This window comes from Chamaea fasciata, unplaced genomic scaffold, assembly GCF_029207755.1.
Source record: "Chamaea fasciata isolate MVZ Bird 193981 ecotype frontalis unplaced genomic scaffold, bChaFas1.0.hap1 SCAF_15, whole genome shotgun sequence".
NCBI lineage: Eukaryota > Metazoa > Chordata > Aves > Passeriformes > Sylviidae > Chamaea > Chamaea fasciata.
In genome coordinates this window covers 16,366,926-16,392,314 of record NW_027094100.1, presented here as the reverse complement: position 1 = coordinate 16,392,314, position 25,389 = coordinate 16,366,926, and the positions used below count along the sequence as shown (strand labels likewise).

General features: G+C 57.3%; 2 protein-coding genes across 3 annotated transcripts; one reads left to right on the top strand and one right to left on the bottom strand.

The window, feature by feature from the left end:
- Positions 1–39: 39 nt before the first annotated feature.
- RELL2 (RELT like 2) lies at positions 40–13,586 on the bottom strand. Of its 2 annotated transcripts, none has more exons than XM_066197402.1 (8): positions 13,109–13,586; positions 9,716–9,929; positions 8,002–8,064; positions 7,856–7,922; positions 7,394–7,582; positions 2,415–3,021; positions 842–875; positions 40–619 (listed from the first exon to the last, which is right to left on the bottom strand). In XM_066197402.1, the coding sequence occupies exons 2-7, from the start codon at positions 9,921–9,923 to the stop codon at positions 843–845; spliced, it is 1,167 nt and encodes a 388-aa protein (XP_066053499.1). In that variant the 5' UTR covers positions 9,924–9,929; positions 13,109–13,586; the 3' UTR covers positions 40–619; position 842. The 2 variants fall into 2 exon arrangements, with proteins under 2 accessions (XP_066053499.1, XP_066053500.1); XM_066197403.1 differs by lacking the exon at positions 13,109–13,586 and adding an exon at positions 10,662–10,976.
- Positions 13,587–15,555: 1,969 nt separating this feature from the next.
- HDAC3 (histone deacetylase 3) lies at positions 15,556–25,050 on the top strand. The gene is made up of 15 exons (XM_066197090.1): positions 15,556–15,635; positions 15,892–15,974; positions 17,887–18,029; positions 19,137–19,218; positions 19,390–19,446; positions 19,541–19,596; positions 20,852–20,985; positions 21,234–21,314; positions 21,405–21,478; positions 21,611–21,675; positions 22,357–22,446; positions 22,560–22,618; positions 23,055–23,134; positions 23,425–23,582; positions 23,849–25,050. The coding sequence occupies exons 1-15, from the start codon at positions 15,581–15,583 to the stop codon at positions 23,916–23,918; spliced, it is 1,287 nt and encodes a 428-aa protein (XP_066053187.1). The 5' UTR covers positions 15,556–15,580; the 3' UTR covers positions 23,919–25,050.
- The last annotated feature ends 339 nt before the right edge of the window (positions 25,051–25,389 follow it).

Below are 25,389 nucleotides of genomic sequence, written 5' to 3'. Positions count from 1 at the left end.
GAAGCTGGCGCGGCCCCGGGGCTGCCCGCTGGCCTGGCCGGCGGCCATCCTCCCAAGGGCCGGGCTCCGGCCCCGCCTGTGCCGGGATGGGGCTGGAAGCTCCTCTCTCCGCCAGCATCTCCCAGGGACCTGCCGGTGCAGGATTTGTGCCTGTGCCCACTCTGCGTGGCAGGGGGTGCCCGGGGTGGGGGGCTGTGCTCTGTGCTGAACGTGCCGGGTGGGTGGGGGGTGCTCCCCACCGCCCCGGGGGTGGGCTCAAGCCGCTGCCTCCATCCCTGCCCCTCGCCGCGGTCCCCTCTTCCTTCCCCCGGAGCTGGGGGGGCCGGGGGGGCAGCGGGCTCTGGGTGCTGTCCTGCCCCTGCCAGGCCCGAGGGTCGCTCGGGGGGCTCTCCGGGGAGGGTGCGGTGGGTGGGACGCGGGTACCTATTGCCAATGGGATGAAGGCTGGCGCCGAGCGCGGTTGTCGGTGCCGCCGGCGCGTCGCTCCGGCCATGCCAAGCGCGTAGCTGCCCACCCGGGGACGGCGGCCCCGCGGCTGCCCCACGGCAGAGCCCCCAGCCCCGAGGGGTCCGGGGGCTGCGCGCCTCCCGTCCACGCTCCAGCCGGGTTCGGAGAGGAACTGTGGGGAGAGAGGCAGGATAGGGATCGTCCCCACACCCGCGGCACGTCCCCACCACCCGCTAATGGGATGTCCCGGAGTCATTGCCTGTGGCTGGGCACTCCCCGACCCCCTGGAGAAAGGGTTCCACCCCCTCTCCATCTCCCACCAGGGGCAGGAACACTGACGGTGCCCTCCCAACCCCCCCAGACATTGTCCCAGGGGCAGGGGACAAGCACTCACGTCACACGCGGTCCTGCTCCGCGGCGCTGGGCTCCTGTGGGAGGAGGAGGGATGTCAGTGCTCCCATGGGAACGGGGTGCTGGGCTGGGGGGGTCTCCCTTGGCCGCAGCAGTGACCCGAGGAGCAGTGGGCAGAACCTCGCTGAGTGTCCAGGAGCGACTACACCACCTCTGCCCTTCCCCATCCCCTGCAGGACGGGATGAGCAGCAGCCAACAACCCTCTTGCCGGCTCTGACTGCGGCTCAGGGGATGGGGGAGGGTTCCAGTGGCACCGGGGCTTGGTGACAAACATCCCAGCAGGGTCCCATCACCTGGGACTCCATGTCCTGGAGCACCCCAGCACCACGTGCAGCATCCCAGGCAAGAGCCTGGCACTGCAGAGGGGACAGACATCAATCACCGTGTGCTGGGCTTGGCCTGAACGTAACTGCTTCCCCGGGGATCAGAGGGATCACCCAAGGTTCAGTGGGTCACAGGAGGACCTGTCACCACCTGCCAAGGTCTCTGTCCTGCCATGGGCTGCCCTTCTCCATGAACCAGCTCAAATCTTCCAGCTCAAATCTTTCACCAGAAAGCAAAGAGGGAACCAGTGGGATCCTGCTTTGTTCTTATCCAGCATCCAGCCAGGCACTTTTCCCAGGCCTCTCCCGTGCTGACCCAGTCTTGCCCCAGCCCACCCCCTGCCAAGGGCTGCTGGCATGTGCCTGGGCCGTGCCCAGCCCGTGGAGCTCCTGCAGAGCCAGCCCCAGGGCATCTCCATGGCTCTGAAGCATGCCAGGAATTTTACCCAGGCATTTGGCTTCCTTTTTCTTCCAAGGGCTTTGCCACGTGTGCCCTGTGCTGGTTTTGTGAGGCAAGTCAAGGCCAGCTCTTGGAGCTGCTGACATTACACAGGGGGTGTTTCCCAGCCCCCTTCCATGAAAATCACCTTTTCCCAGCTGCAGAACCATGAACGGTTCTGCATGTGTGAGGCTGTGAGTGAAATGCTGGGTGTCTGCACCACCAGCAGCAGCCTCATTTGCTCACTGGTAACAGCAGAGGCAATTCCAGGGAGAAAATCCCCTGGAGCTTTCTAACCCCTCCAGCAAAGTGGTTGGGTGGGATACTGGGAGGTACCAGGATACTGGGAGCGTCAGGCAGGGTGGCCTTTCCTCCTCTCTGAGCACAGCTCCTCAGGAGCAGGGAAAAACAGCCAAGAAATGACCACTTGGCTTCACCATTTCCTGGCCTTCAAGGTAAGAAAGGCTCCTGGAGAAATCTTTCCCTGCCTGTTCCTTATTGGCCACATTGGACCCCATTGAGGCTACGGTTTTGGGGACACCACGTGCAACAGTGGAGCTCTCCCAGGTCAAAATCCCAGTGGATGTCCCCGAAGAGCCCAACCACAAAGGAAAAGGAGTCCCTTGCCAAGGGGACCCGGCAGCGGGTCTGCAGCACCTCCCACTGCCCCTGAAGCAGGGTGGGACCTGTCACAGTCACTCCCACCGCCTCGGACATTGGAAAACGGGTGGGAAAAAGCAATCCGCCTTCAGCCCAAGGGACCACATGGGGACCAGGAAGAGGAGGGACGTACCTGCTGCCTCCCGTCCTCCCCTCCGGGCTGTTTCCTGCTGCTGTCGTCTCTCCCCAGCTCCTCGGCCTGTTCCTGCAGACTCAGGCTCCCGTGAATATCCGACACTTCATCTGCCGACTCCAGTCCGATCTCCTCCAGGCAGATGCCGGCTCCTTCCCTTGCCAGCTCTCCTGGGATGTTGGGACTCGACGCTCCCAGCGCCGGCAGGCTCATCAGCCTCCGCTGGCGGCTCGAGCTCCCGGGGGCAGAGCCAGCATCCTGCAGGGACGCCGCCACGCTGGGCCCCACCGGGCCGGAGCCCGCTGTGCCCGACCCCGCCGGGCCGGACCCCAGGCCCGCCCGCCGGCTGTCACGGGTGCCGGAGCTGGCTGGTGTGTTCGCGGCTGGGCTGGCGGACAGGCTTTGCTCCGCGCTTTTGCCACTCTGGGTGCCCGTCTGGATGGCTCCGTTCTGCAGGCCACCCGTGGGGAGAGTCCCGTTGAGAGCCCGCTCCCGCTGGAGCCTCTCGCTGCTGCGCTCCAGCTCCTCCGTGCTCGGCTGCCGGCTGTCGGCGGGCAGGGCACCGTCCTGGACGGGCGGTTTCTTCCCGATGTGTGTGACACGGAACCTGCAATGAGGGCAGGACAGAGCAGTCTTTTCTGTGCTGTCCCACAGCTGGATCCCCAGCTCGCCTGCACCTCCAGCCCCGGATCTCCTCTTTGCTGTGATCCCCAACGTCTCCGACCCGTTCACACCCACACAAGCCGTGCACCCGAACTAGTTTTCCCCTTCGTTTAAGCAAAACAAACAGAAAGAGAAGGATGGAAAGCTCAATCCAGATCTTGACTGGGGCAGAGCTTGCTCTCCCAGCAGCAAGATGGATCGCAGCTCTTGGAAATGCTCCGAGACAACCTGGATGAGAGTGTGTCCTAAGTGAGGGCAGGGACAGGGTTTTGGCAGTGATTTGGACACAGGGATCAAAGGCTGAAGGAATTCTTTGGTAAAATCTGCCGGAGTACATTTTGCACCTGGAGAGGCAGACGGTACCTGAGCGCTTCACCAGCGTTCCACCATGAGCAGGTAACTGCTCGCAGCTCCTGGGTGGGCAGGAGAAAAGCTGCAAAAATGGGTCTGACACCCTCAGAGGGTGGGTTAGTAATCAGAGGTGATGCAACATTGCACATGGGAAGAAGAGAGGAGTTAGGGATCATAGACTCATGGTTGGAAGGAGGTCCTAGAAAATCATCCAGTCCCACCCTCTACCATGGGTAGGGACAACCTCCCCTCAATCTGGTTGCTCCAAGCCCTGTCCAACCTGGCCTTGGACACTTCTAGGGATCCAGGGCCAGCCCCAGCTTCTCTGGGCACCCTGTGCCAGGGCCTCACTACTAATTTCTTTCCAATATTCCTTTAACCCTGCCTGCCAGCAGCAGGAAGCCATTTCCCCTTGTCCTGTCACTCTGTGCCCTTGTCCCAAGTCCCTCTCCAGCTCTCTTGGAATCCCTCTGGAAGGCATTGGAAGGGGTTCTAAAGTGTCCTTGGAGCTTTCTCCTCTCCCAGTTCCCTCAGCCTGGGAGGGGTAAGGTGTCAGCAAAGCCTGAAAATCTGAACTGTGATTGTGCTGATTGTGACAAACTCTGACTCCTCCTCACCAGCACTGCTGGACCAGCAGACAGGAAATCTCCTCCCCAGTGAGCTGGTGTCCCCCAGCCAGGTCCACCACTGGGACCTTGTGCAGCCCATGGCTCACCCACTCCTGCTCTCAGTGCTCTTGGATGACACGTGGAAAAGCCTGGGGTTTAGCTGCCAGTCAGTGCCAGGGAAAAGCACAATTTCAGAAAGTTCAAGTGTTGCTGGTGCGGAAAGAAGGGCAAGGCGCAAAGGTCGAGCACATGGCAGTACTACTGTTCCAAAGGAAAAAGCAGAGAGGTCCAAAAGATAGGAACAGATGCCAGGTGAGTTGGCAGAGATGAAGGAGACCACTTCCATGCTGCAGCCCAGCCTGTGGACAGCACCAAGCCCTCAGCAGGGTCAGAAAGCTCCTCAGGACTGAGAGGGTCAAGAATAGAAATGCTCCAGCTCCAGAGGACTGCTCAGGTCAGGCCAGGCAGCAGCAAATGTGACCTTTCAGGTCTATCCAGATATTTGGAGATAAGACACCAGCACTGCGATTTGGGGAGACCAAAGAATGTTCTGATGCTGAAGAGGGACAGGAAGGAGACACAAGTGACAGGATGATTTCTTGGTAATGCCATTGAGCAATGTCGGCCTGGAAGAGTCGGGAGTGGATTCAGAGAGCAGGAAGGGTTTGGACTGGAGAGGGCACAAGAGTTAACATAGTCAACCTCTGGCTGGTGAGGGAAAGCTGAGGAGCCTTGGCTGCTTGCCTCCTCAGCATCCCCGGGGCTTTGGGTTCAGTGGGATGTGACACACTCTGGCTGAGGGGCTGAGGACGGAGGGGCACACACAGATGTTCTACGGACAAGCTCTGCCACTGATGGGACTGGCTGAGAGAAGGCGCTGAGCTAAGTGCTAATCATCCCATACCATACATAAGCCTGATTACCGCAGAAGTTTAGAACAATTGAGGTGCAAAAAGTCCTCAGGAGGTCTCCAGTCCACACCCCTGCTCATATTTGGGCCCCCTCTCACTCTCAAGCACTTTGCCCAGAGCCCTGTCCAGTCAGGTTTTGGAAATCTTCAGGGTGGAGATTCCTCCACTCTTCAGGGCCCTGTTGAAGGCTGCACCATTCTCATGGCAGAACAGGTTTTCCTTGCATTTTTTCTGGATTTCTCTTGTTGTAACTCATGGCCATTGCCTCTTGCCCTTCCCAGACAAGGACAGTCTTGTTCCATCTTCATTTAAACTCCACCCACTCTATGGGAAGTGTTAGAGGACAAATAGATCATCCCTTTCTAATTCTCCAGGCTAAAGAAGCCTCCTCAGATGCCACATACTCCAGCCCTGGTGGACATCCACAGCTCCCATCCTTTCCACTCCTCAGGGATGAGCCTGTGCCTACCAGGACCCTAACAGGGCTCATTCCATGTAGGAGGGGGCTGGACTCTCAACCACTGTGTCCAAGGCAAAAAAAACCAAAACAAAACAAAACCAAAAATAAAGGAGAACAAGACCTGAGGGTGTGTCTTTAACTCCAGAGGTGGGTTAAAGAAGCCCTGTATTGTAGGGTCAGTGCTGAGTCAAAGTACTTCAAGATATTTATTCTAAATAAGACACAGGAAGGACAATCCTGGAAAAGTCATCTAGGATCTGGAAGAGAAAAGGGGCCAGCTTGGAAATAAGAAGCATAATTTGGAGGTGGGATTGTACCTCATGGGCGCATAGGTCCCTTAGCAGCTGGGCCTTGTACCAAAGAGATTCAGGATTGAAAAAAAGGCCTTGGAGAAATGGGATGGCTGCCCTGTGGAGAAGGCTGGTGTGGTGTGGGATATTAACAGGGTTGAGGAGAAAAAAACAGGAATTGACGGAAGGTGCCTTTGGGAGAGGAGACCATCTCATCCAGCACTCCGAGGTGAGTGAGAGGAGACTGGGAAGAGCACGGACAAAGGACACGGAGCAGTGGATGGAGCTGGGCACCAGCCAGGGAATGAATTAGCAGTGAGTACACAACTGTGCAGAGTCCTGGCTTGCCGGGCACCACCTCCAAGGACAGCCACGGGCACGGAGGGAGCCAGGGGCCGGCAGCACCCACAAGACGTGATCCAAGCTGCAATTCGGCCTGGGGAGGTCCAGCAGGTCTCCCTGCTTCTCCAGCTCCCCAGAAAGCACCAGCTCACCTCCCTGCTGAGGGTCCTGCCTGTAGTGGTGGAAAAATCCACATGATAGGACACAAGGAATGGCTTCCCACTGCCAGAGGGCAGGGATGGATGGGATATTGGGCAGGAATTGTTTCTGGGAGGGTAGGCAGGCCCTGGCACAGGGTGCCCAGAGCAGCTGTGGCCGCCCCTGGATCCCTGGAAGTGTTCAAGGCCAGGTTGGACAGGGCTTGGAGCACCCTGGGCTAGTGGGAGGTGTCCCTGCCCATGGCAGGGGGTGGAATGGGATGAACTTTGATGTCCCTTCCAACACAAACCATTCCACGATTCCATGCCCACTCTGGCTCAGCATTCCCATGAAAGGATTGTCTCTCTGGACCGCAACATGAAGTTTCATCAAGGCTCAGGCCCCGAAGGAAGACCTTGTGCACAATCTGAGCATGACAGAGCTTTGTGTCTCACCACGGTGGCCACCCAGGGACCAGCAGTTGTTTGTCACCCTGCCCCAGTCACCTCCAGCCAGAGGGAGCCAAGCCCAGGAAGGCTTTCCCAACCCTTTCTGCTGGGGAGTGGGGCAGCCTGGGCGAGCCTACAGACTGTTCTACAGGTTAGTGACTACACAGAGACCACAGGAAGCTCAGGAAGTCCCTTGGGGTGAAACCAGGTGGGGACTGGAAAGCATTTGTGGGAAGTATCAGGAACACTCCCCTATTCTTACATTGCTGCCGTGTCATCTAATTACAGACATCTTTGGAGGCAGCAACCTGGAGCAGCACAGCCACTCTTTCATTCTGAGTGGGTGGTGGCCTGGACCTGGGACATGCTGTCCCCTCTGCTCCCCTAATGAGGTCCCTAAAGCCCCTGGGTGGGCAGCAAGGGCCCTGCTTGCACCGACCAGGGACAGCGGGCTCTGAAAGGACACGGAGCTGGGGCTGTGCCCAGCACTGACTCAGCAGGAAAACCCAGCTTGAGTCACCTTCCCGGAGAAGGAGGGAAGCCACCGGTGCATCATAGCCTGCCACATACCACAGGCATTTCCAGGTGCAGGAAGCACCTGGATCCTCAGGAGCTCCAGCTGCAGAGCTGCTGCTGGGGCATCTCGATGCGGAACAGAAAGAGGGAACCTTGGGCAAGTGGGGAAAGGGGAAGGACTCAGGAGGACTGAGGAGAGCCCCTGGTGCTCATTCCAGCAGGGAAATGTCTGGCAAAGCTCCTTTGGGTACCTGCCCACTGAGAAGACGGTGGTCTCTCCGGGATACATCCTGCTTTTGCCCTCCTTGGACCGGCCCTGGCGCTGCAGTGGGTGCCTCTTCCTGCGGCTGCAGTGGATGCAGGGGGCCTGCGTGGAGCCCAGGTGCACTGTGTGGTGATGTGGTGGGCCTCCGTCCTGGCTGCTGCTGTGGGGACAGAGGCTGCAACAGAAGGACATGACAGGTTGTGTCACCTCGGGGACATGTCCCAACCCTGGTGCAGCCCTACTTGCAGCAAGCCCTGGGAGCAGCAGCTATGGGTGCTGGTGACAGCAATGAGGAAGAGCTGTTCCACCTGACAGGGGGGTGAAGCACTCCTCAAACCTCTCGGGAAAGCGGGACTCCATGTTGGGAAGATGCGTTGTAGCAGCTGGAAGAAGAGGCTGCTCGTCCCTCACTCTGCAGCAGCCACAAGCTGCTATGAGCTTCCCTCACCTGGGCACTGGCACTGGCACGTCCCCTTCGTTTTCCCCCAACATCTCCTTGAGGGCCTCCACATTTGCTGAAGAGAGAGGGAGAAATGGGAATGTGTCAGCCAAAGTGGTCAGCTCGGCTGCGGAGCGGCCCGTGGAGGTGCTCACCTTCGTTTTGGATGATGCACCTCACAATCTTCTCCACAGTGTCGTCATTCTTCTCGTCCTCATCTGAAAAGAGACAACGTGGCACTGAGGGCTGGAATTTGGGGACTCCGCTCACTCATCCCTTCCAAGGAGCAGCTGCATCAGCAGAGCTGTTGGAGGAGCCTCGTGTCCCCTGTCACACTGGGAAGCCACTGGGGAACACCAGATCCCTCATCCTGGAAAAGAAACGGCTGAACCAGCAGCTGTGTGCGCAGGGAGAGGGGGTGGTGTTGCTCCTTCAGAACAGGGGAGCATCTGGAGAAACGAGCGGGAAGCAGGTTCCAAAAAGTCAAAAGAGGAGGGTCCTTGTCCAGCCCTGGAGCCCCTGGCTGCAGGATGCTGCAAGTGGTCAGGGCTCCAAGGGTAAACAGGACATGTCCACAGCAAATAAACCCACTGGGACCCACTAAACACAGAAATGGGGAACACACAATGACAGGGAGAGCCCCAGGGCTGCACACTATTAAAAGCTGAAAACTGTTCTGAGGAAGCTTGGCTGGTGCCTGCTCTGCTGCAGAATTCATCCACAGCGTTCACCTCAACCTGCTTCCAGGCACTGTTGGAGGCAGAAGGCCTGGAAGAGTGGACCCCCAGCCTGGTCAGCAGTGTGAGATGTTCCTGTAAGCACGTTGGAGCTGTGGTCTGGCAGACAGCTGCCCCAAAAGCTCAAGGGCTGCTACCATGATCTTGGAAGCCCATGGAGATGATTCCCACCTGGACTCTGGTGTCTTCAGAGGGCAAAGCCCATCCTGGAAGGTTCAGACACTGTGTCATGTACAGCCAAAAGCTACACTAAAGCCAGAGGAGCACATCCATGGACACCTGGAAGCTCTGGCTGCATCCGTGGGTGAGCCGGGGGAGCCGCATGTCCCTCCTGAGCACAAGCAACGGCAGCAGGAGGTGCTGATCCTCCCCAGCACTGCCGGTGGCACACGGGAGCTGGAGGAGTTCTGTAGCACCATGTGGCTGTTCTCAGCCTGGGAAGCAGCCGGGGGAATGTGTGTTCCCCCCTTCAGCAGACACTCAGGAAACCACCGAATGGCAGAGCTCGCTTGGGCCAGGCACCCACGCTCGCTGCGGCAGCGACTTCCCAATCCAACCACCCCAGAGTGACTTGCAGTGGCCTGGAGCGATGGAAAAAATTCCCCACAGGTCCCTTCCCCTTCTAGCAACACCTCTATTTCTCTGGTCTGCACGAACACAGCAGGGACTAGAAGAAGACATGACCAATAGCAAACACCAGCTGGCTCCCTGCCAGACATCCTAATGCCAGGGGAGCAGAGGGACAGCTTGTGCTTCAGCTGGGAGAGGTTTTCCTCCAGGGAACAGGGATTATGATTGAGGTGCTGGGGATTCAGCAAGTCCTGGATGTTCATCAGAATTCCCTTTTGGTGATAATGCTCCTTTGGGAAAGGCCAGGCACTGGTTCCCACCTCCCTGTCACCTCCAGCCGTTGTCAGCTCGTGGATCAGAGGGATCCCTGGCCCTCACACTCCCAATCCCCAGGGAACACCGCGCTGCTCTCACCGCCCCAGCCCTTTGTCCCAGCCCAGCCACACGTGACAGGTAACCCTCCCAGCCCCATCCCACATCCCAGAAGGGTGCATGAGGAGCACCAGCCCACACCAGGCAAAAGGCCGAGCCCCCACGGAGCCCCCACAGCCCCGGCACTCACCGTCCTGGAGCTCCTCCACCCCGTCTTTGTCATCTGGGTCAAGCTCGTCCCGGAAAGTCCGGCACCGGTAACCCTTCTTCTTCAGGACATGGCAGATCAGGAACCCCACCAGCCCCATGATGAAGAAGACAAGGACGAGGAGGAAGACCACAGTAATGCCGTGCTGGGGGTCTGCCTCCCCATCTCTGGGGTGGTGATGGTCTGACATGCGGATCTAGGAGAAGGGGGAAGGCAGGTCAGAGCCCCGGCGCTGGCCGCCACCCTGTGCCCATCCTGCCCTTCCTCCTGCCGGGCAAGAGGCAGCTCCCAGCCGCCCAGCGCAGGGCTCAGCCCTCGCCCCGCAAGGTCCGGCGCGGTGCGGGGCCGCACGGAGGACAGCACCGGCCGGAGGTGGCTCCTGGCGGTCTCCCAAGGACACTGCTGCCCCGCACGGCCCCGGCGAGAGGCATCCCAAGGGCAGCGGTGGCGGCAGCGTCCCAGCAAGGCCCGCCGGCCCCGGGCTGCGGCGCTCCCCCGTCCCTTGCAGGCGGCTTCCCAAGGGCACCGGTGCCCCGGCCTGCCCGGGGCTCTGCGGCGGGCGGCATCTCCCGGCTCGCCCTTGCCGGAGGATGGCCGAGCATCCTCCCGCGCCGCGCCGCTCCCCCGCAGCCCTCGGTACTCACGGCCGAGGCCCTCCGCCGGCACGGGCACGGGCACCGGTACCGGCAGCGGCAGCGGCAGCGGCAGGCAGGGAGCCGCGGCAGCCGGGCTGGCGGAGGGCCGAGCCGCCGGCTGCTCCCGCATCGTCCTCCCGCAGAACCGAGCCGGCTCCCTCCGCCCCGGCTCCCCCGTGCGCTCCCGGCTCCTTTCCCAGGGGCTCAGCGCCCGCATTTCCACTCGCCGGCTCCGTTTCCCGGCATGGAGATGGTCCCCCCCCGCCTGTCCCCCGGCCCCGCTGCGGCGGTACCTGGGCCTGCGGTCCTCCGCAGCGCTCTCCTCTTCACCTTCACCTTCACCTTCACCTGCCTCCTAGCAACCCCGCATCCCCGCGGCTGGGGACCGCGGCGAGCATCCTCCGGCCCCCGGGCCCCGGCTCCCTGCCTGCCTTCCCCGGGAAGGAGCCAGCGGCTTCTGCCTGCCGCTCTCTGCCGCTCTCCACCACAAGAGCACCCGCCTGTCCCGATCCCAGAAAAAAAACCTCTCTGGAGCTGTTTCGGCGGAGGAAGGTGCAGAGAGGAGCTCAGGGAGATGCCGGCGGCTGCAGCAGGACACGCAGGAGCGCTGCTCAGGGAAGCTGCCAGGCTGCCGCCCGCCCCGGGGTGAATAACCTCACCCGCAAGCGTGCCAGCCCCGAGCTCCCCTGGCACCCTCCTTTCCTTGATTTTTAGGGCACTGAGCCCTGGCGATGGGAGGGAGAAGGGTGGAAGTGGGGCTCAGTGAGGCCAAGACTGATCACACACCAGCGTGTTGGGGGGGTAGAGGGGTGCAGACACCCACACTGGGATCCCAGCACGGAGGAGATGGTGGGAAATGAGCCCCGGGAGACTCCTGTGTCTCCCTCCTTCCTAAAAAAGGAGTGGCTAAGCCATTTCAAATCTCAAGGTGTGGTGGTCCCACAATCTCCTCCTCCAACTCCATCACATCATCCTCACTCTGGAAGGCTTTACCCACCACTCCTTTGCTACTGGAAATGAGACCTGCTCCTCTCCATCCTTCAGCCACCTGCCAGTTCTCCACCCAAACCTTGAGGAACACAACCCCTGAAATCCCTCCCACCCCATCTCCACTGAACCGAGCACCGATCCGTGCACACATTCCTCCCTGGGAATTATCCCCCTTGAGTCTGCCTTGCTGTGACACAACCTGTGACTCCCTCAGGCTCTCAGCTGAGGGCTCCTGCCCTTCTGCACAGGTGATCAAGTCAGCTCTCAGGAGCCATCAGTGTGACTTCAGGATGTCACCACATCATAGGTGACACCCATCTGTCCGCTGTCCTGACAAGGAGACAGGCCCTAGGATAGAATATCTGTGGCAAGAACAAGACTTTTCCTCCTGCCATGGATTGCTGGGCCACAGGAGATGAGAGGTCTCCAAACCCTGGACCGACAAGCTGTTACAGCATGCCAGTCTCTGCTAAGGAAGACCTCACAAAGGAAACCTCAAAAGCAGTTTGCTCCTTGCCCTTGTTTCTGAGCAGAGGGGGAACTGGCAGGTCTGGGTATCTGCAGGGCCCTGAGGGGACGCAGTCATGGTGAGCATATTCCCGTTTTCCTCGTGCCCACGCATGCTGTCCTGCACAATAAATCGCTCTTTCTCCTCCTGGGCGTTCCCACCCACCCGGCACATTGCTGCTCCCTACCCCCTTCCAGCTCCCCACCCCTTCCCAGCATCCCACCCCCGCTCCTGACTCCAGCCATGCCAGGCTGATCAGGACTCCCCACTTTGAGGGGAGATTCCCACAGATTTTCCCACAGCCTCTGCTGTCAAAGCATTTCCACCAGCTGGGGGACACAGGGTGGCACAGCAGCCTGGCCCTGCCTGAGGACAAATCCTGACCTTTGTGGGGTGAACCAGGATGAGGAGGGGGTTCTGTTGCTGTCAAGCTGCTCCCTCCTGGCTCTGCAGCTGGACTATCCCAGCTGATTGTGTTTCTCTTCCTAATTCTCCCAACCAGGGATCGCCTGCTCCCAGTCTCCATCCTGCTTCCACCGCCTCAGCTTCAGTGTCCCTCCAGGGGCTCAGTCCCTGTCCCAGTGCAGGAGCCTGTTGGCATTGTAATGATCCCCACAGCACCTGGCAGGTGACCCAGAAACAACACCCTGGCTCCTCTCTGTCCCCAAAGCAGCCAGCATTTGAGGCATGAATCCACACAACGGAGCTCTCCTTTCCGAGCAGGCTGGCCGTGTCCATCCTGGCCGGTGGGGACAGAACCCCCGTGGGGTAAAGCCCCACACCAGGCTGGGGAGGTGCAGCTGTGGCTGTGGGCTGGATGCCTGTGGCACGTTCACAGTCTGAACTCTGCATCCTCTGTCCCTCCTGACCCCATCCCAGCTCCTGTCCCATCCTGTGTGACCCCAGCAGCCAAGGCAGTGGGATCTGAGATGCAGGACAATCCAACTGGAGCTCTGGGATAGACAGCTGCCTTCTTTCTGCCTGCCCACCTCATCCAGCAGCACCATTCCCTGCCCTTCCTTCCCAGGCCACCCCCTTGGGGCTTCCCTGAATCTTGGAGAGCCTTGGTGGCTTCAGTCCCTCTCCAGGCATTGCCTGGAAACACTGAAATTTTATGCTTCCATGTCAAACGTGGCCTGGGAAGGAGTGGACAGAGCAGCCGAGGAGAGGCTGTTGGGACAGAACTGTCACCTGTCACCCTGTCCCTCAGCTGGCTTTGGTCCCAGCAGAATTCCACGTTACCTCTTGTCCGCTCTTTCCCCGCACTTCTTCCACAGCCACTGGAGCGAATGTCACCCCACAAACAATGTGAACACGTCCTTTTGGGGGATCAGCCGCCCTGGCCCCACGTGGCAGCTAAACGGGCTGGACTGCCCAGATCCAGGCTCCTCTTGGGATCTTCGCTTCGATGCTCAGGCCAGAAAGCTGCTCCATCCCATCGTGCCAAACGATCCTCAGCCCTCCTTCAGCCTTTCAAACATGCCCAGCAGCTAACGGCCGTTAAACCACAGCCTGGTTTTGCTCTCTGAGCACAAAGAGCATCTAAAAATATCCCTCTCCGATGCTTCCCTTGCTCTGCTCCAACACCCGTGAAGATGCCCGGAGCAGCAGCCAGCTTCCAGGAAGACAGCTCAGCCAGCAAGTGATCCCAGCTGGAAGCAGGGACGTGGTTCTCCTCTCCTCATTCCCCCAGCCGGACACTGGGATGTGCTGCCCGGGCGGCTCCATGTCCCCAGCCGGGCGTTATCTGGTGGCAGCAGCTGGTGGAGCAGGGACAGGACAATCGTCATAGGGAGCACCCACCCTGAGACGTCAGTGTTCCGTGAGCTCCCAGTGCAGCCGTGTCATTCAGCACGTTTAAATCCCTGTTGCTTCCCACGGTGGGTGCTGGGCTCGGTGCCAGGTGCCAGGTGACCTCTCTGAGTGTCCCCAGCCACAGCTGTCACAGCAAGAGGGCCCTGGGTCTCCTCTGAAAGTGTCCCTGCCCTGGCAGGGGATTGGAATGAAATGATCTTTAAGATGTCTTCCAATCCTATCCTCTACACCATCTTGTGATCCTTGCTCCAGGCTGGAGCTGGGATCCTAAAAGGAAACCCACCCAAGGAATGGTGTGGAGGGGAGAGCATCCCCGCAGGAGGGGACAGAAGGCAGCCAGAAATATCATTTAATAACCCCACAATGTAATCACACCTTGACACATTGTCTGTTCCACCTACAGCCAGCACAGCACCCACAACTCCCTGCCATCCCACCATGCCCCATCCCATACAGGCGGGAAGCTCCTCTTGCTGCTTCCAAGGGGTTTCCATCCCCTGGAAATCCCAGCCTGGCACCCACTGCGATGCCAGGGAACATCCCAGTGCCCATCTGCCCTGGGGCCCATCCTCAGGCAGCTCTTGGGGGTCCTGCCCCTCTCTGAGACCCCACTGGGCTGAGCAGCCTGTCTCCAGTCTCTTCCTTCACCCCAAACTCCTGTCTGCGGAAAACCATCCAGCAGGAGACTGGCATGACCAAGCATTGACTTTGGCTTGGTTTTCCAAGCCTTTGGACAAGGCTTCCTTCTCTGTTCCTCGTCCCTTCTCTCCAGCCCACAGGGAGCAGGTTTTTGCTGCCATTCCCAGCCGGCACTGCTCACAACGTGGTCCTGTTTCCATCTCTTGTCAGCTCCAGGTTTTCCCCTATTCCGCTGTCTCCTCACATCCAGCAATTTTCCACCCAACTTTCATCCCCCTCCTGGCTGGCGCTGCCTCCAAAGGGTTCTTTCCAAAGGTCTGGAGGAGCTGCACCCTCCCAAGGTGGGACCTGGAGAAGTGACAGCTGGTGGTGGCAGGTGCCCATCCCTCAGGGATTGGAGCTGGCTCCCCCAGAATGAACGAGTCCCATCAAGGTGAGGGTGTCCCATGGACACCTCCCTGCCCCATCCCCTGTGCCCCGGGGGTGGGGGTAACAGGGAGGCTGGGAATGACTGGGAGACAAGTGGGAGTAACTGGGGGACAACTGTGGGCCTAGAGAAGAGAATCCAGGGCACAACTGGGCTCACTGGGAGTAACTGGAGCAGCTGGGAGTGACTGGGTGAGGAGGAGGGAGGAGTGACTGGTGGCAACTGAGGGGGCAGACATAGAATTACGTGAGAGAATCCAGCAGGCATCTGGAAGTAACTGGGAATGACTGGGAGGCAGCTGCAGGCCTACAGGAGAGAGTCCAGCGGGCAACTGGGATCTGCTCAGTGTAACTGGGAGCACCTGGCACTAACTGGGACTGCTGGGGGTAACTGGGAGTAGGTGAGGGACAGTGAGGAATAACTGGGGGAGCTGAGGATGACTGGGAAGACGACACAGGGTTATGGGACAGAGTCCAGCCGGCAACTGGGAGTAAGTGGGTGCAGCCGGGGGCGGGTACGGGGCAGGCAGGTGAGATTGCGGCGCAACGCGCTGTGCCTGGGGGTATCTGTGGGCAGCTGGGGGCAGGCGGGGTGATGTCTGGGGCACCAGCTGGGCGCAGCTCTGAGGCGCTGCTGGCCACTGGGACCAGTCCGGAGGAACCGGGGGCTGCCCGGGGGGGCACACACATGGCCCCGCCCCCTGCTCCAAGCCACGCCCTTATTTGGCCACGCCCTTCGTCGTGGCCACGCCTCCAGCCGCGCCGCGGCCCCGGGCGGGTGTCGCGGCGCGATGACGTAAGCGGGAGCGCGGCGCGCGGCGCGGCCTGTCCGCCATGGCGAAGACCGTGGCCTATTTCTACGACCCGGACGTGGGGAACTTCCACTACGGTGCGGGCGGGGCCGGGCCGGCGCCAGGGCTGCGCGGCGGAGCGGCCGCCGTGGGGCTGGGGCCGCGCGGGCTGGCGGCGGGGGTGTGGCCCGGGCCGTCCCCCCCCCGTCCCCGTTCCCTCCGCTCTCCCCGTTCCCACCTCTCGTCCTCAGGCCCGGCCGCGCTCGCAGCCGCCGCGGAGCGCGGTGCCCGGCGGGGCGGGGGCGGCTCTCGTGCCGCCGCAGCTCCGTTAATGCCCGCGCCGTTCCGTTCCAGGCGCGGGGCACCCCATGAAGCCGCATCGCCTGGCGCTCACGCACAGCCTGGTGCTGCACTACGGCCTCTACAAGAAAATGATCGTAAGCCACGCGTGTCCCCGGCCGGGCGGGGGACAGGGGGACACAGACAGAGGGCTCACAGGGTGACACATTCCACGCTGAGGCCCCGGGGCTGGTTTAGGGGCCGCGGCGGTGGGTGACAGTGCGCGGTCATGGTGGTAGAGCTCAGTCCTGGGCTGTTGGAGCAGCTACAGAGGAGTCCAAGGAGCGGGTGAGCTCTTTATGAAAAGAATTTTAGATGTTTAGACATAAGAAAAGTTTCCTTGATCGATGTAATTCCCAAATAAAACCACGTCCAGTGCTGTGGCTGTGTGGAAATGCAGCCCCTGGGGGGGCTGTGGGGAGTCTTTGCAAAGTTTCTCTTCCACGTTTTTGCTGTCACTCTGTGGATTTCCACAAGTAACTTCCCCAGAGTTGGGCTTTTCCTTGCAGGACTGACCAAAAAACATGTTCTGACCTGACACATCTGAATGGCAAACCCCTGCCTGCAGGAGGCAGTGGGCACAGCCCTACATCTTTAGTCCTGAAGTTCTTTTTTTGGGGCTCATGTTTTCCACAGGACGCCACTGGGAAGCTGAAAACCTCAGGGACAACTTCATCCCCAAGCAGCCAGGGACTAGCAGAGTCAGGAGCAAATAAAACCAGGGATTTGGAGCAGCTGGGACTGCAGAAAGTCCTGCTGATTCTGTGCTGTGCTTGCATTGTTTCTTCCTCCTTAAAACAGAAGGCTGTGGTCCTGTTGGGCTGGGTTTGCCTCTTCCCACCTCTCCCAGCTCAGGAACATGGGTGGGATCACTGGGAAGGGTGGAAGGAGCCAGGTTTGTTCTGCCAGCAGCTGAGTGGAGATTTCAGTCTGCTTTTTCCCTCCCTTTGTTTTTGAGTCCCACATCCCTGCTTTGAGAGCCTCTGGCTGTCCAGTGAGAGCCATTTCTTCTCTCTTTGCCATCAGTTTTGGTCTGGTTTGGTTTAATGAACCATCGGGGTCCTGGGAATGGCTCCTGCCTTCCCCCTCAGCTGCTGCTCCACAGAGTTGCCTCATCCCCTGTTGGAGTTGTCAGAGGCAGCAGCCTCTGAGATACACCAAATCCCACAAATCCACATGGAAAACACCAGGAGAGGAGGAGATGGGTTTGTTTGGGTTTATTGTGGCTGTGGAAATGGACAGGTTTCCTGCCGAGCAGAGAAAACAGGGACGTGGTGCAGTTGTCCTGAGGAATGTCGCTTTGGAGGCCAGCTTGTGCATCTTCCCCTTGTGTTCATGTTCCACTTTTTCTGGGAAGTGGTTGCTTTAAATAAGAGAAATTTGGAATCACAGAAAAGATCTCTTTATCAACTGAATTCCCTCTCCCAGTGGTGTTAATGTTTAACTTCCCCTCTACTGAGGTGTGTGCCCTGAGTGCCAAACCTGTGTTGTCACCAGATCCTGGAGTTGGATCCATCCACCTCCCTGACCTTTCCCCCCCATTTTCCTTTCCAAAGGAAACAAAACTTATGCCACTTCTCCATCTCTCTGGGAGGTTTCCCCAAATAATTTAGAACCTGTCAGTGAATCTTTCAGAGGGACCAGAACCACCCCTAGATCAGGGTGTTAAAATTGTGGAGAATTGGTGACTGAGGAAGGCATGATCCCCCCAGGGAAGGAAAAGCTGTGGTTTATTTTGCCGCCCAAGCAGGGGGATGTGCCAGGGGGTAGGAAGAGTTTTTATGGCGAGAGCTGCAGTCAGGAGAGGCAGGAGATGGGTTCATGAAAGGGGAAAATGAAGGGAGAGCAGGTTTCATGGAGCAGCTGGTGAACTGAAATGAGCACCGGTGCCAGTGTTAGCACGTATTTATGTATCCCATGCAGGCCACTTGTCAGTTAGCTTGAGATTCCTTCCCAGGCCGAGGAGATGGAGCTTGGGTGGGAAATAACTGCTGCTTTTGTCTCTGGAAGGTGTTCAAGCCCTACCAGGCATCCCAGCACGACATGTGCCGCTTCCACTCGGAGGATTACATCGACTTCCTGCAGAGGGTGAGCCCCAACAACATGCAGGGCTTCACCAAGAGCCTTAACGCCTTCAACGTGGGCGACGACTGGTGAGTGAGTGAGGGAGTGCCCCAGCTCCTGTCCCATCCCTGCCTGGCTTTCCAGCAGGATGAGGAGTGTGTTCCTCCTTGTGGATAAGGGTATGGAGCCTCCCTAATTCCTTTCCCTTTCCTGGGGATGTTGCAGTGCTCCCTTTTGGGCTCAGATTTGGGGTTGTTGGGTTGCAGACTCTGCCTGTTGTTGGAGAGCTTCCAGTTCTTCTGGAATGTGGCAGCTGTCTTTGTTAAGAATTTGAGCGCTGCATCCAACTCTGGGGGACAGAGAACATCAACCTGGTGGAGCAAATCCAGAGGAGGCACCAGGATGATCAGGGGATGAAGCAGCTCTGCTGGGAGAGCTGAGGTTGTTCACCCTGGGGAAGGGAATGGGTAACCTAACTGTGGCCTTCCAGTACCTGAAGGAACTGACAAGAGAGCTGCAGAGGGACTGGGGACAAGGGCTGGAGGGACAGGACACAGGGAATGGCTTCCCACTGCCAGAGGGCAGGGCTGGATGGGAGACTGGGCAGGAATTGTTCCCTGGGAGGTGGGGAGGCCCTGGCACAGGGTGCCCAGAGCAGCTGTGGCTGCCCCTGGATCCCTGGCAGTGTCCAAGGCCAGGCTGGACGTTGGGGGTTTGGAGCAACCTGGGGTGGTGGGAGGTGTCTCTGCCCATGGCAGGGGATGGAACAGGATGAAGTTTAAGTTCCCTTCCGACCCAAACCATTCTGGGATTTGGAGCTGTCACAGTCCCCTCCTCTCCTGAGGCATCATGTCCCTGCTGTGGGCAGGACAGACTCTGACAGGTTTTGGGAACAGTTTTGAAACAGAACCTCTGAAAGGTTTTGGAAACCTTTTCAAGGCTGATTTGGAAGCTTTGGGAATCATTATCAAATTCCCTGTGTTTCCCACTGTATTTGCAGCCAGCTCTCTCCTCTGCTGGGGCTCAGTGAGTTACCAGCAGGGTCAGAGTGATCCTGATCCCAAATTAACTCTTTCACAGAGAACTCAGCTTTGTTCTCACTCAGGTGTTACCCCTGGCCAGTTTGATTCCTGGCTGTGCTCTGGAAAAAGGGGAGGGGCGAGTTGTTCTGGGTTTGAATGTGGTTTCTTTTTCAGCCCAGTGTTTCCAGGCCTCTTTGAATTTTGCTCTCGTTACACTGGGGCCTCCCTGCAGGGAGCAACACAGCTCAACAACAAGGTAAGGGGGTGAGGTGCTGATCTTTTGGACCCCAGCTGGAGCTTTTCAGGAGGAGGAGAAGCCAGGAGGGTGTTGTGGACCCCTGGGATGGGCAGGTGGAAGTGGGAAGGAGGGTGCAGGGTTGTTGTCACCATATTGTCACTGAAAACTCATTTCTGTTTCCTCTCTTAGATCTGTGACATTGCCATAAACTGGGCAGGGGGCCTCCATCATGCCAAAAAGTTTGAGGTAATGAGGCAGATCTGTGGATTCCTCTTGTCTTTGTGGCCTGGGCTCTGTGTTGATCTCATTCTAAAGCTGTTGGGGTTTCTCTCTCCTCCAGGCTTCGGGCTTTTGTTATGTCAATGACATCGTGATTGGCATCCTGGAGCTGCTCAAGTAAGGACAGGGGCAAGGGCTGAACTCTGCTGGCTGCTTTGTGATTTCCCTCTGCTTTTTTTCTGTTTCCCTGCCTCATTTGCCTTTCTGGAATCCAGGAAGCCCAAAAACTTCATTTTTGTCCTGGCCTTATCATTAAGAGACAAGGAAGGGTTTGGGCATTGGAACGTCTGATTCCAGTTGTGTTGCAGGGAGCTTGGGGGGTACAGAAGAGTCCTTCAGTCCCATTTCAGGGCTCCTGAGCCTCAGCCTTTTTGCCACAGTGAACCTTTTGTAGGTAAATGCAAGTTTTGGTTCACTGGAGACACAAAAATGACTCAGATCTTTCTGGAGTTGTTTGAGTGCCTTAAGAACAGGACTTGGGCTGCACATGGATAATCAAAGGGCACTTGGTCTCCATAGAAAAGACTCGGGTCATTTTTAATTTAAGAAAATGAAAAATAAGTTCAGAATGAGAGGAGAAGTTACAGAAATACCTTTAGTTTCTAGAATTGATCTGAGATTTTTTTAAATTTTTTTTTTTGTACTGCCAAGTGCCTCCCTTGTCACTGTACCTCAGACAAGTTGTCATGGAATTAAAAAGGATTTGGAGTTGATCAAGCAGTAGTTACATGGTTGCTGGCAAGTTTACCTGCCCTCAAAGTCAGACTTTTGGGATGTACTGGAATTTCGTGTTCCCCCTTCTCTGCTCTGTTTGGAGCCCAGGATTTCCCTGGCTATCCCTGCACTCCCATTTCCTAATCCCATCCACCAGAGGCCTCAAATACAGCCCAGTTCCCCCTCATGGAATATTATTTATGTCCATATTCTTTTGTCGCTGTTTCCAGTAGCCATTTCTGCAGCGGGTGACTGCATTTTGAGTTTGGTTCTGTCTCTGTTTCTCTGGCTGCTTCTCCAGTAAATTTAGCCCAGCCTGGAATTTTTGATGCTCACCAGCTGGGACACAGTGCTCCAGTTCCCACCTCCTCCATGCCAGCTTGCCTTTCATTTCCTGATATGATTAAAATCACTGGAGCTCTTAAAGATTAACTGTGAACACATTGGAAACAAGAATCTGCAACTTTTGAACACCCAGCTGCTTAAACAAGTTCTTTTCCAAGACATTTCCGGCCCCATCTGAAAACCTTTTTGTTCTAATGTCAGTTTCCACCCACCCCAGAAGAAAATGTTTTAAACATCAATTTCCAAGCACATCAAAAGAAGATGGCTGAGTGTGTACAAATGCCTGGAACCCAAACTTTGCTGTATCCCACAGGTATCACCCCCGTGTGCTGTACATCGACATCGATATCCACCACGGGGACGGGGTGCAGGAGGCTTTCTACCTGACAGATCGTGTCATGACAGTCTCATTTCACAAATACGGCAACTACTTCTTCCCTGGCACAGGTAGGTGTTTAATTCCTAGTGGGAACCTGCTTCAGAATCCCACGGGAGCTCTGCTGGAGCAGAAAAGAGTAAATCACAAAATTGGAGCTGCAGGGGGAAACGGTGGGAGAAGGTGATTAGAGAGGAATAGAACTGTAGTTGCTTGTAAGAAAGGGCTCCTGATTAGGTGGGAGGACTCAGCCCAGCTCAGGTCTGGCCTTTGCACAGCTCTGAAGTCTCGGGGCTGTTGTCACTGTCCTGTTTTGCAGGTGACATGTATGAGGTTGGTGCAGAGAGTGGCCGTTACTATTGTCTCAACGTGCCCCTCCGAGATGGCATCGATGACCAAAGTAGGTGTTCCCCACCCTTTCCCCTTGGCCTCAGGGATTTCCTGGTCCTTGCGCTCCAGAGCCATGACAAATCCACCTCTCTCTCCAAAGGTTATAAGCACCTCTTCCAGCCAGTCATTAACCAGGTGGTAGATTACTATCAGCCCACCTGCATAGTCCTGCAGGTAAGGAAGCAAACCTCTGTGCACACATGCACGCCTTCAGAGGCTGCAGAAGGCTGTACCTGTGTTACCTTCTGTCTCCTGGTGTGGATCTGGAGGGCAATGCCAAAATTCCCTTGTTTTTCTCTTCCCCAGTGTGGTGCTGATTCTCTGGGTTGTGACCGGTTGGGATGTTTTAACCTCAGTATTAGAGGCCATGGGTAAGTTCAGCAGGGCTGGGCACAGAAAAACCACCTGAAGGGCTCTGAGGAGTCTCTGCTGTGAGGCTGGAGCGTTGGCTTTGGCCTGCCAGCAGTTTTTGGGGTTTTTTAACATTCGTGTGGCTGGACGGGGGCTGAGAATGAGGGTTTGTAGGAGGTGCTGCAGGGGGGTGGTGAGGGGGGAGGAGGCCATGGAGATGTTCTGAGGGCTGGAGCCAGGCTGGGAGAGCTAGGGGTGTTCACCTGGTGAGAAGAAGGTTCCAGAGAGACCTCAGAGCCTAAAGGGGCTCCAGGAGAGCTGCAGAGGGACTTGGATGGAGGGACAGGACACAGGGAATGGCTTCCCACTGCCAGAGGGCAGGGCTGGATGGGAGATTGGGCAGGAATTGTTCCCTGGGAGGGTGGGCAGGCCTTGGATCCCTGGAAGTGTTCCAGGCCAGGCTGGACATTGGGGCTTGGAGCAGCCTGGGGTGGTGGAAGATGTCCCTGCCCACAGCAGGGGTTGGAATGAGATGGACCTTAAGGTCCTTTCCAGCCCCACCCTGTGAAGGTGATTCCTGGGTGGAAGCTCCAGGTGTATCCCACCAGGCGTGGTGGTGGTGGAGTTCAGGGGGACATTTCTGACACCTAAACCTGCGCTGCAGTTTGCAGCTCTGGCATTTTCCTGTTTGGGGTTTGTAGGGAGTGTGTGGAGTACGTGAAGAGCTTCAACATCCCGCTGCTGGTGCTGGGAGGAGGAGGTTACACGGTCCGGAACGTGGCACGGTGCTGGTGAGTCCTCCCTGCCTGGGGAGAGGCACTGCTTGGGCAGTTCTGTGGGATTTGTCCCTGCATTTCCCATGTCCCTTTCAGTGAACTGAGCTGCTCTTTTTCCATGTTTTCAGGACTTATGAAACATCCTTGCTCGTAGATGAACCAATTAGTGACGAGCTCCCATACAGTGGTAAGTTGGAGTTGCCTTTTTTTCCTGGTTAGCTCAGCTGAAATTCTGGGGATGTTCTATTCTGCATTGACCAGGGCCAAAGTGTCAGCACTTCCTGACCTTGGAGATGGCCTCAGCCATGCCTGAAAGTGTCCAAGGCCAGGGTGGACAGGGTTTGGTCTAGTGGAAGGTGTCCCTGCCTGTGGCAGGGGGTTGGAATGAGATGAGTTTTAAGGTCCCTTCCAACCCAAACCATCCTGTGATCTCCCCCCACCCACTTTGCTGGGCAGACGCAGCCTTGTGTGTCCAGTGTGATTTAGTTTGCACCATTTCCTGTTGTTTTGTCCAATGCCTTGCACTCAGAGTTTTAAGCTCTGCTCTCTCCCAGGCAGGTGGGAGGGTGAGCTCTGCTCTCTGCACAGCTTCTGTGCTCTAATTCTGCATCCTTCCATCTCAGAGTACTTTGAATACTTCGCTCCAGACTTCACCCTTCACCCTGATGTCAGCACAAGGATTGAGAATCAGAACTCCAGGCAGGTGAGTGCTCACACCCACGCTGCAATATCAGCCTTCAACTTCCAAAACCCTGTGGTTGGTGCTTGTCCCGTGAAACCAGCTGGAGCCCGGGGCAAAACAACAATGAAAAACAACAGCTGGGTTGCCTTTGTGTTTCTTGTGTGCTTAAATGTCAATAATTGAATTCTCCCACCCCCTCTGCTCTGATAAGTGACAAATGTGTTTCTCTTGGCCACCACAGAGGTGGTGCAGGCAGGTGACACAGCTGTGCCACATCCCACTGTGGTGATCCCTGTGTTTTCTCCCTGCAGTACCTGGATCAGATCAGGCAGACAATATTTGAGAACCTGAAGATGCTGAACCACGCTCCCAGCGTGCAGATCCACGACGTCCCCTCCGACCTGCTCAGCTACGACCGCACGGATGAGCCCGACCCCGAGGAGAGGGGCTCTGAGGAAAACTACAGCAGGTACCAGAGCTTGTCCTGGAGCAGTGGGCTTCCCTTTCTGTCCCTGGGAGGGATACAGAGGAATCCATCCGAGTCCTAAGTCATAGAATCCCAGGATCTGAAGTTGGAAGGGACCTCAAAGCCCACCTCATTCTCATGGGCAGGGAAGTCACTTCTGAGTCTCTTTTACCCAAGGAGTTTCTGTATTCTTCTAATATGACATTCCCTCAGGTCCCAAGGGTTCCAGGTCTCTCTGTGCTCCCTGACAGGGATTTCTCTTCCCCCAGGCCTGAAGCTCCCAACGAGTTCTATGACGGTGACCACGACAATGACAAAGAGAGCGACGTGGAGATCTGAGGGCTGTGCCCTGGGCTCTGGACTGCGGGGCCTCCCGCTTGGACACAGATACTTGGAGCACATAACTGGGCTGTGCAGGAGCCACCTTAGCCCTCTCTTCACCTTTGATTGCATGTGGTGGCTGCAGAGACAGCCCCACTGCAGGCTCCTGCCACCTGGAGAGGCACAGAGGTGACGTGTGTTCCTTACCTGTCACCATGTCACGGTTCCGGCTGGCACCGCTGTGGGAATGGAACCATGCTGAGTCCTGGCTGGCAGCTGTGTGACTGCCCTCAGAACCTGAGCCACGCTCCATGACTCCCATGCAGGCTCCTGCCAGCCAGGTGGGAGCTGGAGCAGCTGTGCCTACGATCTCTGCCTGTCTGCAGCAGCTCAGGATCCATCCTGCTGTCCCTGACCTCCACTCAGGTACCGTCCCGCTGTCCTCTGCAGCCTGCACTGAGAGCTGTTGCTCCTCGTGTTCCTTCTAGCCAGCTGATGCTCCACAGCTCCAGGAGTTACTGGAGCAGGCCAGGCCACTCGTGGGGTGGGGGTCAGGATGTCCTTGGATCAGGGAGCAGCTCGATGGAGTGGGATGGAAGGATGTGTGCAGAGCACAGGCTCATTCCTTCCCCCCATGCCCAGATCTGCATTTACAAACGAGTTCTGCAGCACTTTGCTGACTTGGACACAAATTCCCTTTTGTGTTTATTCCTTGGGAGGCTTTAATCCCTGTGGAACAGAGGTTTGGCTACCCAGGTCAGCACTTAGTTTGTCCTGCACCTCTAATGTAGCTTCCAGCTGTGTTTCCCAAGTTCACACATGGTCCTCCTGTGTGTCAGCAAGAGATCTGGGCTGTTTGCTCTGGGAGGAAACAGTTCCCTGGGCTGTACCCAGCAGATGTTGCTCTGCTGCTGGGTGAGGGAAGCTGCTTCCTCCAAGTGCTCTGTTCCTGCTCTCACCCAGCAGAGATTTCTCTTGGCCATCCCTCCAGTCCCAGATTTCGCTGCTCCTTCTCCCGTGTCCTCACCTGGTACCTGTGGTGGTTTGGAACGTGCTGTTCGGGGAGGTGGGGGGGTTCAGCCTCTGTCTGTACGGTTCTGTTTGTTTACTGATGTCTTTGAACATTAAAGAAGAGGCAGTATTTTTCTTACCTGACCTGTTGTTTGTCTGTTTAATCCCCACACCTTTTTGGCTCCTGTTCTCCCAAGGGTTGAGCGTGTCCCTGGCAGGGTAGTGTCATCCACTGTCTGAAGGAATGGAGGGAGTTCTCCTCAGAGTAAATGTTGGTGAGTTTTTGGCATCACTGCACATGAGGGGAGCACCCTGAACTCCCTTTCAAGAGGCCAGGTGGGGTGGACACTCCTGCCTGGCCTCTCAGTCCAGCAAAAGCCTTGCAGGAAGCTGCAGAACCAATTCAGGAAATCTTTCCTTCAGATATTTTACATGCCATGATTTCTGTGAGCTGCAGTGTTTACAGCAGCCTCTGCAC